The sequence below is a fragment of the Schistocerca americana genome, chromosome 2 (genome assembly GCF_021461395.2).
Source record: "Schistocerca americana isolate TAMUIC-IGC-003095 chromosome 2, iqSchAmer2.1, whole genome shotgun sequence".
NCBI classification, from domain to species: Eukaryota; Metazoa; Arthropoda; class Insecta; order Orthoptera; family Acrididae; genus Schistocerca; species Schistocerca americana.
In genome coordinates, this window is record NC_060120.1 from 873,723,895 (window position 1) to 873,737,566 (window position 13,672).

The 13,672-nt window shown below is 42.0% G+C and overlaps 1 protein-coding gene across 1 annotated transcript; it reads left to right on the top strand.

The window, feature by feature from the left end:
• The first annotated feature begins 3,372 nt into the window (after nucleotides 1–3,372).
• Nucleotides 3,373–4,308, top strand: LOC124594511 (putative gustatory receptor 2a). The gene has a single exon (XM_047132883.1). It carries the CDS (start codon nucleotides 3,373–3,375, stop codon nucleotides 4,306–4,308), a length of 936 nt encoding a protein of 311 aa, XP_046988839.1.
• Nucleotides 4,309–13,672: the final 9,364 nt, after the last annotated feature.

Below are 13,672 nucleotides of genomic sequence, written 5' to 3' on the forward strand. Positions count from 1 at the left end.
CCTTCATAAATACTGAGTCCTGCTGCCTCTATAGCCGTCCTTACTGCGAAAGTGTTGGCGTGTAGGATGTAGACACTAACTGACCTCCCTATTATGTCCCATAAATATTCGATGGGATTCATGTCGGGCGATCTGGGTGGCCAAATCATTCACACGAACTTCCCAGAACGTTCTTCGAATTAATCGAGAAGACCATGGCGCATTGTCATCCATAAAAATTACATTGTTGTTTGGTAACGAAGTCCACGAATGGCTGAAAATGGTCTCCGAGTAGCCGAATATAAGCGTTTCTAGTCGATGATCGGTTACGTTGGACCAGAGGACCCGATCCATTCCATGTGAACACGGTCCACACCATTGGCGTAGCCACCACCAACTTGCGCAGTGCCTTTTCGAAAACTTGAGTCCGCGGCTAAGTGAGGCCTGCACCATCAGTTCTTACCAACTGAATTCAGGACTCATCTGATCAGGCCACAGATTTCCAGTCGTCTAGGGTCCAATCGATATGGTCGCGTATCCAGGTGAGTCGTGGCAGACGACGTCGTGGTGCTAGCAAAGGCACTCGCATCGGTCGTCTGCTGCCGTAGCCGTAGCCCATTAACGCCAGATTCCATCGCACTGTCCTAGCAGATACGTTCGTGGTACGTCCCACATTGATTTCAACAGTTACTTCACGCATTGTTGCTTGTCTGTTAACTCCGACAGTTCTACTCAAACGCCGCTGCTCTCGGTCGTTAAATAAGTTGTCCGTGGTGAGAGGTAACGCCTGAAATTTGGTATCCTAGGCACACTCGTGACTCTGTAGATCTCGGAATACTGAATTCTCTAATTATTTCCGGAGTGGAATGTCCGATGCGTCTATCTACCCTTCTGTGTTAGAAGTCTGTTAATCACGTCGGAAACATTTTCACATGGATCCCCTGAGTACAAATGACAGCGCCGCCGATGCACTGCTCTCTTACCCATACTACCGCCATCTGTAAACTGCACAGCGCTACCACATGAACTTTGGCCCCTCGGTGTATATACCCAACGAGGTCTGGTGAGAACACTAAATATGAACAACACTAATGCATATAACTTATTCCAATCCATAGCAGTGTGGTGGTACAGCAATCTTATATAGTGATAAATATTAAATGATAGTCATAGTTTGCACGCTGCTCTTTACTGGCTCAAAATAGGATGCGTTTCAACAAAGTAGGGTGAGCACAGATCGGCCACCAGTAATTTGTTACAGGGCCATATTTACGGTTTATGACCGTGGCCTTACTCTACGCTGCTATGACTGATGACCCACATCGCATGAGATAAAGTGATGATGCCCCACCCAGGTGAAACGTGTCGTTTTTTAGCCAATAAAGAGCGTTTTGCAACCTAGGACTGTCTTTCAATTTTGAACATTAATGCTCATAGCTTGGAGATCGACATGGCACAGAGAATTGCCATTGATCATGCACATACCCGCCGATAGTGTGTGTGTGTGAACGAAGTTACCCTGACATCCGATCATGTCTTCTGGGTGCTTCACTTTTCTTGACAAACAGTGTGGTTCCACCTGCGACTGGTGGATCTCTATGTCACCTTAATTTTACTTAATTTCCTGCAGTTACGTACATTTGATCGCTGTTTTCAATTTGGATCAGCTGACTTCAACTCCTCCCAGGAGAAAACCAGAAAAAAGACTCAGGAAGTCTCTCTGAATGGATTACCATGGATGCATAATTAATACAGCTATTTCATCATTACAGGACAAGCAGAACTCGGCTTAACAGCTATAACATTAATGAAAATTGGTTTACGAAAACATTTCTGATGTATTGTTTTTAGTGTCTGCGCATTACTGAAAAGATTTCTGAATGTAGTGATGCTTAGTAAAAAGACAGCAACGATTATCTACTACTAATCCTTTTTAATATGTGATGGAAAACTCATTAAGGATCCAAAGGCTGAGAAAGAGTCTTCTTAAGAAGAGCTGGTAAGAACCAGAAGAATCTAGACGGATAGGGCATTTAAACATTGACTACGGTTCGCAGTTTGAATTAACAAACTGAAACAGAGAGGTAAGTTATGGAAGAAAAATTTGAATTTAGACAAGCAGAGAGGTCAAAAATATCAGTTTGTGTTTGGAAATAAATATGATGGTCAAGCATAAAGAGTGTGATTTAATCGTAAGGCCCGCGTAATTTATGACACTCCTGTAAATATAATCCCAGTCTTTTCACTATCCATTGCCGAGTGGGCAGTAAAAAATCTTCAGAATATCTGTTGATGTCTTTCTGCTTTGGATTTGCTTCTTTTTGCTATACTGCCCGCAATCAAGTAATTTCCTGTTTTCTTTAGCTGATTCACATTCCTTAATTTGTGACTCCAGATGGGTTTCTTTTTAATGTTTGAAAAGGGTCCACAGTACTATTTCTGAATTTTCTTTCACCTTGCATCTTCTCTCATCACTGATGATCCAGACGTGTTGCGTCCTATACAGGAAAAAATTATAGACTTAAAATGTCAATTCCTAATTTAAAGGCTCATTTTATGCAATAGGTTTCTTATCACGACGCAAGAAACAAGTCATAGATGATGTGTGCAATGTTCGAGGACATCGTCAATTATATCAGGAGGGGAATGGGGCGCAGACACCTGCCATTAAATACTCTTCAATTATTATACGATGAAATATGATTGTACATCCAGATACTGTTCACGATACTTGTTTCCGCCACAATGATAGTATGTATCATATATGGTGCTTCGGAATCGATCGTGCATGGGTAAATTCGACAATGGAGACTTGACCACTTTCCAAAGGGTATTGGTATAGATTGCTTAAAATTACGAGCGCAAATTCAGTCACATTGGCAGACACAATATTCTTAATGCGACCAAATCAACGAAGAGCTTTTAGAAGGAATCAATTAACATGAAAGGGCAACGCTTGCCGCTACTATAAACGAGTATCAGAGAAAACAACGCTCTGACATGCATTGACAGGTTTTGTTCAGAAGCACAGAGAGCACGCTTAGTTGCAGTTTAGTGTGTCTGGAGGGATGTCTGTGTTATGTATAACAACCAAGTAAAAGAAATAGAAAAGTAAAATCCGTAGGTAGCTGATTGCAAGTCGCAAATTTTCATAAAATGCATGCTGGTGACTTCTATATTGTACCCAAACCTCTATGTAAAGTATTAGAGATAGTAGGGCTAATGCCTTCCAAACGAACGGCTAGAGCAGAGTCGTCAGTGATGTTTAAAGTGGTGAAAGCAAAGTCCAATATTTTTTTTCTTTTAGCGGTTACCACGCTAGGCGTGGACATGTATGCAATGCTCGAACTTTATCAGGAACTGCCAAAAATCACCGTTTTCGTAGATGTCGCAATGAGGCTACTCAACTATTCAAGAGTACTCTGGCCATTTGCATGTAGTACAATCTTTATGTTGAAAGACTTGAAATTGTTTCTTGAAGCTCTCGAGTACTTCGATGGACATGTACAGTACAAAAAGCAGAAAAGAGGAAAACTCGTGGGCTTAGCTTTGTGCTGTGTTCCCATTGTTCTAAGAGTGGTAGACTTCTCTTTTGCTACAGTTTATCTTCGCCGGTACCCTGAGAATACACGCATACTACTGTGGATACTGTATGCATTATTTGGAGGCCTGGAATCCCTCGTCCTACTGCAGATCACAACACTTGTACTCGAACTGCGTGAGAGATTTCGTGTAATCAACGACTGTATCCTCACGGCGGCCACTCGTCACGGCGACAAGCACTTTTCGCGCATCCTCCTGGGCTACGTTCGACAAGCGGCGATGGTATCCCAGCTCGGGGTGGACCGGCTGCACCACGCACACGCAGTTCTCCAGCGGGCAGCAGAACTTCTCCAGCGCCACTACGGCGTCACCTTGGTCCTTCACGTGATGGCAGCGTTCTCCGCTCTCATATACGGCGCGTACGAGATCCTGGTGATGTGGGTGGCGCCAGAGAAGAGCCGCGCCACCGTGGTCAACAATTCCAAGGCGTCGGCGGCAACGTGGCTGACGTCACACCTGCTGAACCTGGTGGCCGTGGTGCTCTCCTGCTCGGCGACGGTGGACGAGGCAGAGCGCACGCGCGACCTGGTGGTGAGGGTCGCCACGCTGCGGGGGCGCCCGTTTCTCAGCGCGGGGATGGAGCCGCTGCCGATGCAAGTGCTGACCTCTCGCCCGCTGTCGTTCAAGGCTGCCGGTTTCCTCACCATCGACCGCCATCTGCTGGTGTCTGCTCTCTGCTTCACCATCACATACTTAGTCATATTGGCTCAGATTTCTCTCAATTAACTATTTAATTTGCAAGCTTTTATTCAGGAAGAATACCCAAAAGAAACTGAACTAACTTGCTGATTGACAGAGCTTTTGTAGCACCAAGTTTTATGATTAGGAGTGCATAGAGCGAACATTCCGTCGCTCAAGATCGTAGGGACTTGTTTGGGCAGAGTTTACAGTGACAAATGTTTCGTGTGATCGTCGATTTTGCAATGATTCATTTTTGAGAACAGCTCTTTGGCCACGAAAAGTGGAACATAAACTCTTGAAATGTTAAAAACGGCGTACAAGGACAATGCTTTGGAGAGAACTCAAGTGTCTGAGTGGATTTTCCGTTTCAAGAATGGTGAAATGTCAGTTGGTGACAAAACTCGTTTTGGTCGTCCTTCCACGGCCCAAGCACATGAAAATGTTGAAAACATTCATTCAATCATCAACGAAGATCGACGACGCACCATTAAAGCAACTGTGGAGCTGTCAAAAGTGGCCTTCAGTTCACTGCAGTGAACTGTGACAGAAGATTTCGGAATGAGAAGGATTGCAGGTCACATGGAAGCACGCTGTGCTTGGAAAGTAGGGCCCCGACGTGTTTTTTTAAATACAACAGTGGCCTGATTTGTTACAGGCGGTTGATTGTTTTTTCCCTCATGACAATGGCTGCTTTCACATAGCCCTGCCTGTACAACAATTCTTGATCAAAAATGGTGTAACTCCTCTTTCTCATTCCCCCTCCTCCCCCCCCCTTCCCCGATACTCACCCGACATTGCCTCGTGCATCTTTTTTTTATTTCCTAAAATTAAAACAGACATGAAAGAAAGAGTTTTGCTGATATTGGTGAAGTGAAGAGAAAAACGACAGAGTCACCATCAATCATCAAAAAAGGTTGGATTTAAACAATGTTCTGAAAAATGAACTAAATGATTAGACAGGTGTATCAGTGCAATAGGAGAGTACTTCGAAGGGTTATGAAGGTCTGCGCTTAAAATGTGAATAAATAAGTTCAGTTTCTTTTGGGTGCCCCCTCGTATGTGTTGGCATTTAGTTATGTGTGGCAACCCGTACTGCAGTTCAGTAACTAGTTACGTTTCTTTACAGTGTGTACGAAACCGTTTAGTCTACACCGACGCAAAGGCACCAGTCCGATATTTATCAAACATTTTGGAGATGATCTTAGCACAACAGATATCGAATGTTTAAACCTCCACTAGAACTTGAATTGATGTTCATCATCGCTGTCAGCGTTCACCCTCTAGACACAAATAGCTTCTGAAAGTCATACTGACGAGGAGAAAACAGCAAGACATCACCAGTTTCCCAGGAAATTCGCTCAGTCGAAGAGGATTCAAAATAAGGTAATGCGTGACTCAGATTATCCATAGATACTCGATCGTTACTGAAAAATCGACGGTCAGAGTTTACGAGGTATATGCGAGGATTTTACTGCGAAATGTGGTGGCTGAGTGCCTGGCTTCAGAGTTTCTTAAGTTTTCGCCCGATGTTCGAAACCAGTTATTGTTTCCGTTTATTTAGTTATATTGTTTTCATTTATCTACGCCTGTCCATAAAAGTTACTACACGAATGTTTCTTAGCAAAGTATGGGATGGAAGGACGATATATTAATTGTAAAATTACAACTGGATTTCACAATAAGTGTCATACATTTCATATATAATATGTGTACGTATGATATCGTAGAAACATTCTAAACATATAAGTTCCGAATACCACGAGCATCACACGGAGGCAGGTTTGGCACAGTGATATTTCTTGGTATGAATCTCACAGGGAAAAGAAACGTCGTTACTAATGCTGAAGATTTCACGCGTTGGCAATAATTTCGCGGAAAACCACGCATAACGGACCAATTTACAGCAAACTGGCGCTTGCATTTGCTTATGAAATAACATACACAACATGAGTTACCACAGAAACAACTTCAAATAATTTTCTCATTTTTTTTTTTTTTTTGCTTCTAATTCATTCACCTGATATATGCGTAGTACACGAACTAGAACACGTTGTATCAATACTCACTGGGAACATTCGCTTAATAACCTGCTACAGAGAATGGTATATAACTGCAAAACAAAACTGAAAGTAATGATACGATTTCTATTACGGGGCTCAAAATTACGGAGCCGTGATACTAGCGACTCAGTCACCATGTTGTCGGAGGATATCGCCTGGTAAAAGCCACGTACAGTACCTCGAAAAAACTACGGATACTTTGACCGTCGTTTTTTAAAAACTGCCAAGTACGTAGGATAAGCCGAGACACATGCTCGCCTAATTTGACCCCTCTTCCACAGAACGAAGGTTCTGGGAAATTGGGTTATGGCACATGCCGTCTTCTCCTTGTGAGGAATTACGTGTAACACACGCTGTGTGAGCACACGATGATTAGTGGCAGGAAGGTGGTGTAGAAATTGCGTCTTCTCATTGCGTCCCCCCCTCTCTGGGTGACACATCAGGAGACCAGGCAGACCACTGAAGGATCCTCACTTTCCTCAAGATGTGTATGGTGTAAAATGTAGTATGGGCTCTTGCATTATCCTGCTGGAGTATGCTACTTCTGTACTCCAACCATGAAAGCTATGACAACAGGGTTTACTGTTCTCGCTGCAGACTGGCGCGCATTCACCTTTCCCTACGACTATTACGAAATCAATGCCGTTGTCGTAGCCAATAGCTCCCGACACTACTCGGAGAGCAGTAAACCTCGAGAATCGCTGCTTCTAGTGACGTTTTATTGGGTCGTCTACGGAAACGTTTGCGTCGTTATGGTTGCCATAAAAAAGTCTATGTCGTCTGTGGTATGGTGTCAGCGGTAAACGATGCTTGGCATTTAGCTTCCAGCAATACGTTCCCGACCGTTCGTGGTGACATTCTGTCTGTAATCTTTGCCCGGACATTATCTGGTTCAATTGTCTTTTCGTTAGAGCCAGTCGAAAAATTCCACGACCCTTTCGTCGTGCTTCCTTCTGGGAGGCCCAGTACCTACTCTTTTCAGCACACTGTTGTCTTGAGCCCATTTTGTCACCACTCATTCTACTGTGACTGCACTATACCTGTGCGATGTCTGTTGTGTTGTTCGCATCTTGCTCATACCAATGATGCGATCTTTCTGAACGTTCGAAAGAGTGTGGTGAGCTACACGCACACGTCCTTTGGCCATGCTGTGAAGCGATCCCCACCTGAAAAGTTGCAGTACTATTAGACACTCGCAATATCACGTATTCTCGTCATTCTTCATGTGGGAAATGGAATTTTTAAAAATAAACCCGCGTTACTACGAGATATAATACAGGAGTATATAGTGGAATATCGGTTTGGGAGCATTGAGTCGAGGCGATACGGTATTGTATCGCCTGCGTGACTCCGAATTACAGTGCAACGTTCCGTCGAACAAAAGCTGCTGCGACTACAGCTGTTATGAGATATACGAAATGTATTTGCAGCTGCGAATATGAACAAAGTATCAGTTGGGTAATGGAATGGCGTATTTCTCGTTTATGGGGAGCGATTGCCTTACCATTAGACTATCCGAGCACGACACAGTGCCAGACTCAAATTTCCGTATGTCGTCAACCATGTGTCTATAAACTGTATTGGTAAATCTGTTAAGTATGTTCCCATACAGAGTATGTGTCGCTGATAAATGCATCATTGCTGTGCCTGTGTTGTTCCGAATTTACATGTAATGTTCCTTCTGACGTGCATACACGGCAATTTCGTATCTATCCGCCGACCCTGGGGAAGTGACTTCCAAGTAAAATGTCTCCCCTGCACGGAAACATACATAATGGATGTATGTGTGCAGGTTAGAAGCGTCGAAGGACATGAAAGGCAAGCAGTAATTGAGAAGGGAGAGAAACAGCATTGCAGCCATTCATCGAGGTTATTTAGTCGGTCTGATGAGCAAGTTGTGAAGGAAACCAAGGAAAAATCTGGAAAGTGAATTGATGCCCAGAGGGAAGAAATAGAAACTTCGAACTTCTCTGATGAATTGTGTCAGATCGACGTTCGTTAATCCGCCACGCAGAATGAATTCGACTCAGGGCCACCTACCTGTCTCTCAAGCCAAACTACAAGAGTTGGTCAAATTTCGTTGAGCTGCGTTGTACTCAACAGCTTTATAACCGTTTTTATTAACACACATGAGAAATCACTATGCACTTCGTGGTTGAATCTAAGTCATTGTCACTATCATGGCTAGAATTACTTATATACGTTCATTTTATGTGCATTTTTGCATTGGTATTGTGTGTGTGTGTGTAACATAAAAACAACAAGCAAATTTGTTATAAAATCTTCCCATTGTTGTTTTATACGTTCTTTACACATAACACTTGTTTCTAAAACGTCTTCTTTACTTACTTAAATGTATACAGTGTGTAAACACTGGAGATTTTTGTATTTATATTTCTAATCATCAAAGACCCCAACTGTACTCTGAGACATGTGCCAATTTAATCTTTTTTTTTTTGTCAGTGTTGGCAATATTAGTTTTTCACATGTTCGCCGTAATCATTAGTTTCTAGACGCTATTTCTGCTTACTTTGGAGTTTACAAAGTGTATGTGATGTGAAATGTGATGAAATCGGGACAGAAGGAAGAGCCTTCTGGCACTGGAAGTATTTTTACGTTTGTATTTTTCTTCATATTGGTAATCAAAGATCTTGACGAACTTTGATCCACGTACTAAAACAGAGTTTTGTTTTCGTCTTCTGCTACTACTCAGTGGACTCGCATTATAGTAATTCAAGTCAATCCTCATGGTGATTAACGTGTGAACTTGTCAAACAAGAAATAAAATAAATCTTGACTGCTAATAGTAAAAGTGTGTTCAATTTTTATAGATAATTATTACGGTAAAGCTTAACTTAAAATGTTGGCATTTAACGTTGGTCACTAAATACAGTCACAAGCGCTTTTCTGGAAAATAAAACGGAAAAGGAATAAAGCAATAAATTTGCACATTGAAACAATTTTAGGGTTATTTTGGTGCTGAGAAACATTATACAACGACTGTTAAACTTATTTTACAATACGATAATGCAGTAATAAACTTAGCTTTTAAATGACTGGATAGGGTTCAATGATTTTAACTATTGGTATGACTATATTGCATCAGTGGACTCTGAGATGAGCCTATTTGTATGACGAAATCGCTCCCATTTATTGTAGGGCGTGAAATTAAAGAGGTTGGAAACACGCTTGGAGTGGTGTTCTTTGCTACAGGAGTCTAATAAGATGGCTGCTGTAGTCAGGAGGGATCAGAACACAGTATTTATAGCTGTTTAAGAAGTTGCTTGGAAGTGGTTGCACTTTGTCTGGAAGACATTTGCTTGGTCCTTGCTTAATTTTTTGTCCGTAGGAACAGTCTGAGAACAGTGACTTGCTAGGCTGCTACTTTTTTCACTTCAACAAACTAAAATTTCTTGTGAAGGAGGGAGTGAGTAACAATCCTTTTGTATATCAGATAGTTTTCTTATAACCTTCCGGAATGTTAAACTCTCGCCTTAGCATAGATAATAGTGAAAAAAGGAAAGTAAATAAATATATAATCATTGTGAATGTTTATGGAGATTTATGTAACATTTATTCAGTGAAGTTCAGCCAACAATTTACCTTCGCGCAGCAATCGACTATATGAGAATTACAAAAGACCTTACTGGATTTATGGACTTCTGCGGAAGGTAAATTTGCTCCCTCGAAAGTCAAGCTGTCAGTACCTGAAATTGTGGGAAGTAATAATCAACTACAATTTCAGTTATGTAAGAAAAATTCAGTCTTTTTAATGTGGCATTAAGTTATATGAACCACAGTCTGACACGCTCCATAAAGACGGCTTAAAGCAAACTCGAATTAGGATGGGCAGTCTGATGTATTGGGTAACTGAAATTTGCGTTATTCGAGTGGTCCTTACCCCATTAGAGTTAGTGTGCACTGCACTGACATATTACGGGTAGAGTTACGAGAAGAGTAACTTAAAAGAAATAGTAGGTCTGCAACTTCCGCCGTTTTTTCTCGAAGTGCGGGGCTTTATTGTGAAAAACTTAACAAAAATATTATGTATGATTCATAGTATTGCCCATCGCTGGCCACTACATTCTCCCATCTTACGGATAGCACACGAATCCTGAGGCAGAAGAACTGGGCGTCTTTTGTGGGGATCCATGAATCGATTTAATTTTGCACTTGTTCATATGATCGGAAGTGTTGGTCAGCCAAACTGTATGCCACTTAACCAAAATGTGGTAGTCACAGAGAGCAACGTAAGGAGAATGCGGAGGGAGGGATAGGACTTCTCATTTCAATGTTTCCATGTACATTTTGCGGGTTTTGCGACATAGGGTTGAGCACTGACCTGCTGCAAAGTTACCTTTACGTGTCTATCACTGTATTGTGGCCGTTTGTATTTCAGTGCTGGGCTTTAAAGCATCAGTTGCTTTCGATAATGATGTCCGGTAACTATCTGCGTCTGTTTCAGTAGCTACGAAAGCGTTCTGTCTTCCAACGCCATGCCGATCTTCGACATCAAAATCACCGTTCTTAAGGCGTTGAAAACATTCTCTGCGCTTTCTTCCACTATTAGTTCCCTCACCATTGGTCTTACCCAGCATTTAGGAGGCACAGCTGCAGATTTCTTCTTGTTAAAGTAGAAAATTAAACCTCCCGCAAATGGCGAGAAATGGGTACGTAAGTTGACGTACTTAATCGAGAATAACCTTATGACGCAACCACAAATCGACTAATATTTTATGGCATTATGTTTACAGATGCCTAAGCTTATTGTATCGCCCCTATGACCAACCACCCTAACCCCACTTGCCGCTACTGCCGTCTATTGCAAAACGGTGGAAGCAAAGTTGTAGACCTAACACGTTCCACATCTGTTGTCTTAGCGAACTAATAAGGTGAGTGAACAGTCCTTGAAGAACTGCAGTAAAAACGTATGCCAAACAAATACATTTTCACACTCAGAACATCCATCTGGCAAGATGAGGTTGAAAATGTTACGTTTCGTGTCACTCCGGTACCATGTGGATGCAAATATGAGGAGCAAATGAATGATTGACATCGGTCTTAAACAGCTACTGTTTGTCAACAACAAGAAGATACTTTTTACTGCTGCTGTATGCGACCTACGTAAGATGGATCAAAGAAGGTAATCCGATGCTTTAATAGACGACCTGCGTCAGGAGCTGTAGTGGCAGAACGCTTTATAATCACTTTGCTTGCCATGGAATGGAAGAGTCACGCACTCAAAACTGGCGACAGAAACATTATTCTGAATGTCTTGCACATAACTTACTGCGAGAAGATAGTTATGTAGTGGCACTACCCTGTATTTTAGGTAAAAGTATTAAATGTGTAGTGTAAGTTACTGACAGCGAGATGGAGGCCACCCCAGAGTAGTCATTGGACCAAAGTCGATGTCGTCTTTCAGGTGTACTACTGTTTTCCCAGAAGTGTAAATTTTTTTCAGAATTAACCCTTTGTCATTACTTCTAGCCCACGGCTTGACCACACCCAACTCTCCCCTTGACGTTTAATGACTGAAAGTCTAACTCCGACGTCACGAAAGAGCAGGCAGTCTACTTTGGCATGAAACAGTAGAACCCTTAATATTCTAGCACACTGCGACACCACAGACACCAGAACAGAGCAGCTATAATCATTCTTTAGTAAAAATATCTGTAATAGTACCCTTGCAAGAGATACATCTGCTACAGGTGTGGACTGCTTCCTTGACATCTCCAATTATACCAAATTTTAGACATAATGTAACGTCACCGTTACTCCCAACGATCGTCTTGAAATATGCTCAAGATGAACTGGCATAGTGAATTATGATCCATTTATATCCATCCGCACTCTGCACAATCCAGATGACCGATTGCGCAATAAATGCTGAGTTCTCCAACCATCCAAGAGATGGTTGCTCTTGGAAATACTTGAGCCACGCCTTTTTCTGTCAAAAGAAGATTGTAAAATTGTAAAAAGAGGTATGACCTCGTAGATGTCTTTACTCTACTTAGAGCCTGTAGGTAAGTGTGATAAAGTGGCTGCAGTTAGGTGTTATAATGTTGGTTGTTTTGGCTTTGGTACCGGTAAAAAATTGCCCTCAGATGTTTGTGATCTATCAGTAAGGGAACTTTACTTCGTTCAAAGAAGATACAAATTTTTTTACACCTGAGATGATAACAATACCTTCGTTTCAATATGACAGTAATTTCCTTGGGCACAAGTCGCGGATTTCTAAGGATACCCAACTGGCTGTTTATGGAACAGTACAGCTTCTATGCTACGATTTGAGACATCAGGGGATTTGTCCATCGTCGGTGGTCGGTAAAAGTGCTGATTTGGGCATTGTTTTAAAAAGTCAATGGCACGCTGTTAATTTGGCGTCCAATCATAACAGACATCATTTTTAATCTTATTGAGAGTCCTGGCTTTGTGGGAAGCTGAATGATTAAAACTTTACTAATTGTATGTGAAAAAGTTCGTTAATGAGGGCTCATTGCCTAAGACAATCGATATTCCCTATTCCTATAGAGTATTATGTGTAGTTTTTTCTTTTTTTGTGAAAGACACTCTGATTAGTTATCAGTGTTAATCTGCATACGAATAAAATACCTATTGAACTAAACTTCTGGCGATAAGTTGTAGTATTTCGTATCAGAACTTCTAATTTTTTAATCGGTCACTTTATAATTTAAAGAATAGTCTATTAACAAATGCTTCTATCAGAATCATGATTGAAGTTTTATAAAACTCTGACTAATATGAAAAGTTCTTTACTGTTTCCAGCAGCGATTACATTGCTTTTACTACAGTATTTACAGGCATTTACATGCAGATGCACACTTATCCTCTCACAGGACATTGAGCCGTGCGTGGCTCTTGTTCGCGCCATCATGTATTTTTCACCCTTTTTTTAATGTACTTCCACCTCACTACGTTAATTTAAATTACTACTGTGACTTGAGTTGCTGCTTTGCCTGACCGTGAGCGGCGTTAGCAGTGCGTATCGATACATTTAGTTCTGGAGGCAGTCCGCACCTGCCTGTCGGGGAGCTGTAATGCGGCACTAGTGCAGTCGGGTTGGAGCTGTGAGGTCTGCGTCGACATTGTTCACCAGACCATTGTCGCCAAGCATCACTTGTGCTGGGCAACGGTTTTAGTGGATCATCGGTTGGTCTTCCTACCGGACGACGCGTTTTGGCTCGTCAATCGTTCATGAGTCGGCTGTGTGTGTGTGCATCGACTCCCGATTTGTCTTCATGCTTGCTTAGCTCCTGTTGGGTATCGTTCAGGTCTACGTGCAAGTGTTTGTCAGGTTGTGTGTGTAGTTGGCCTTATTTCCACTG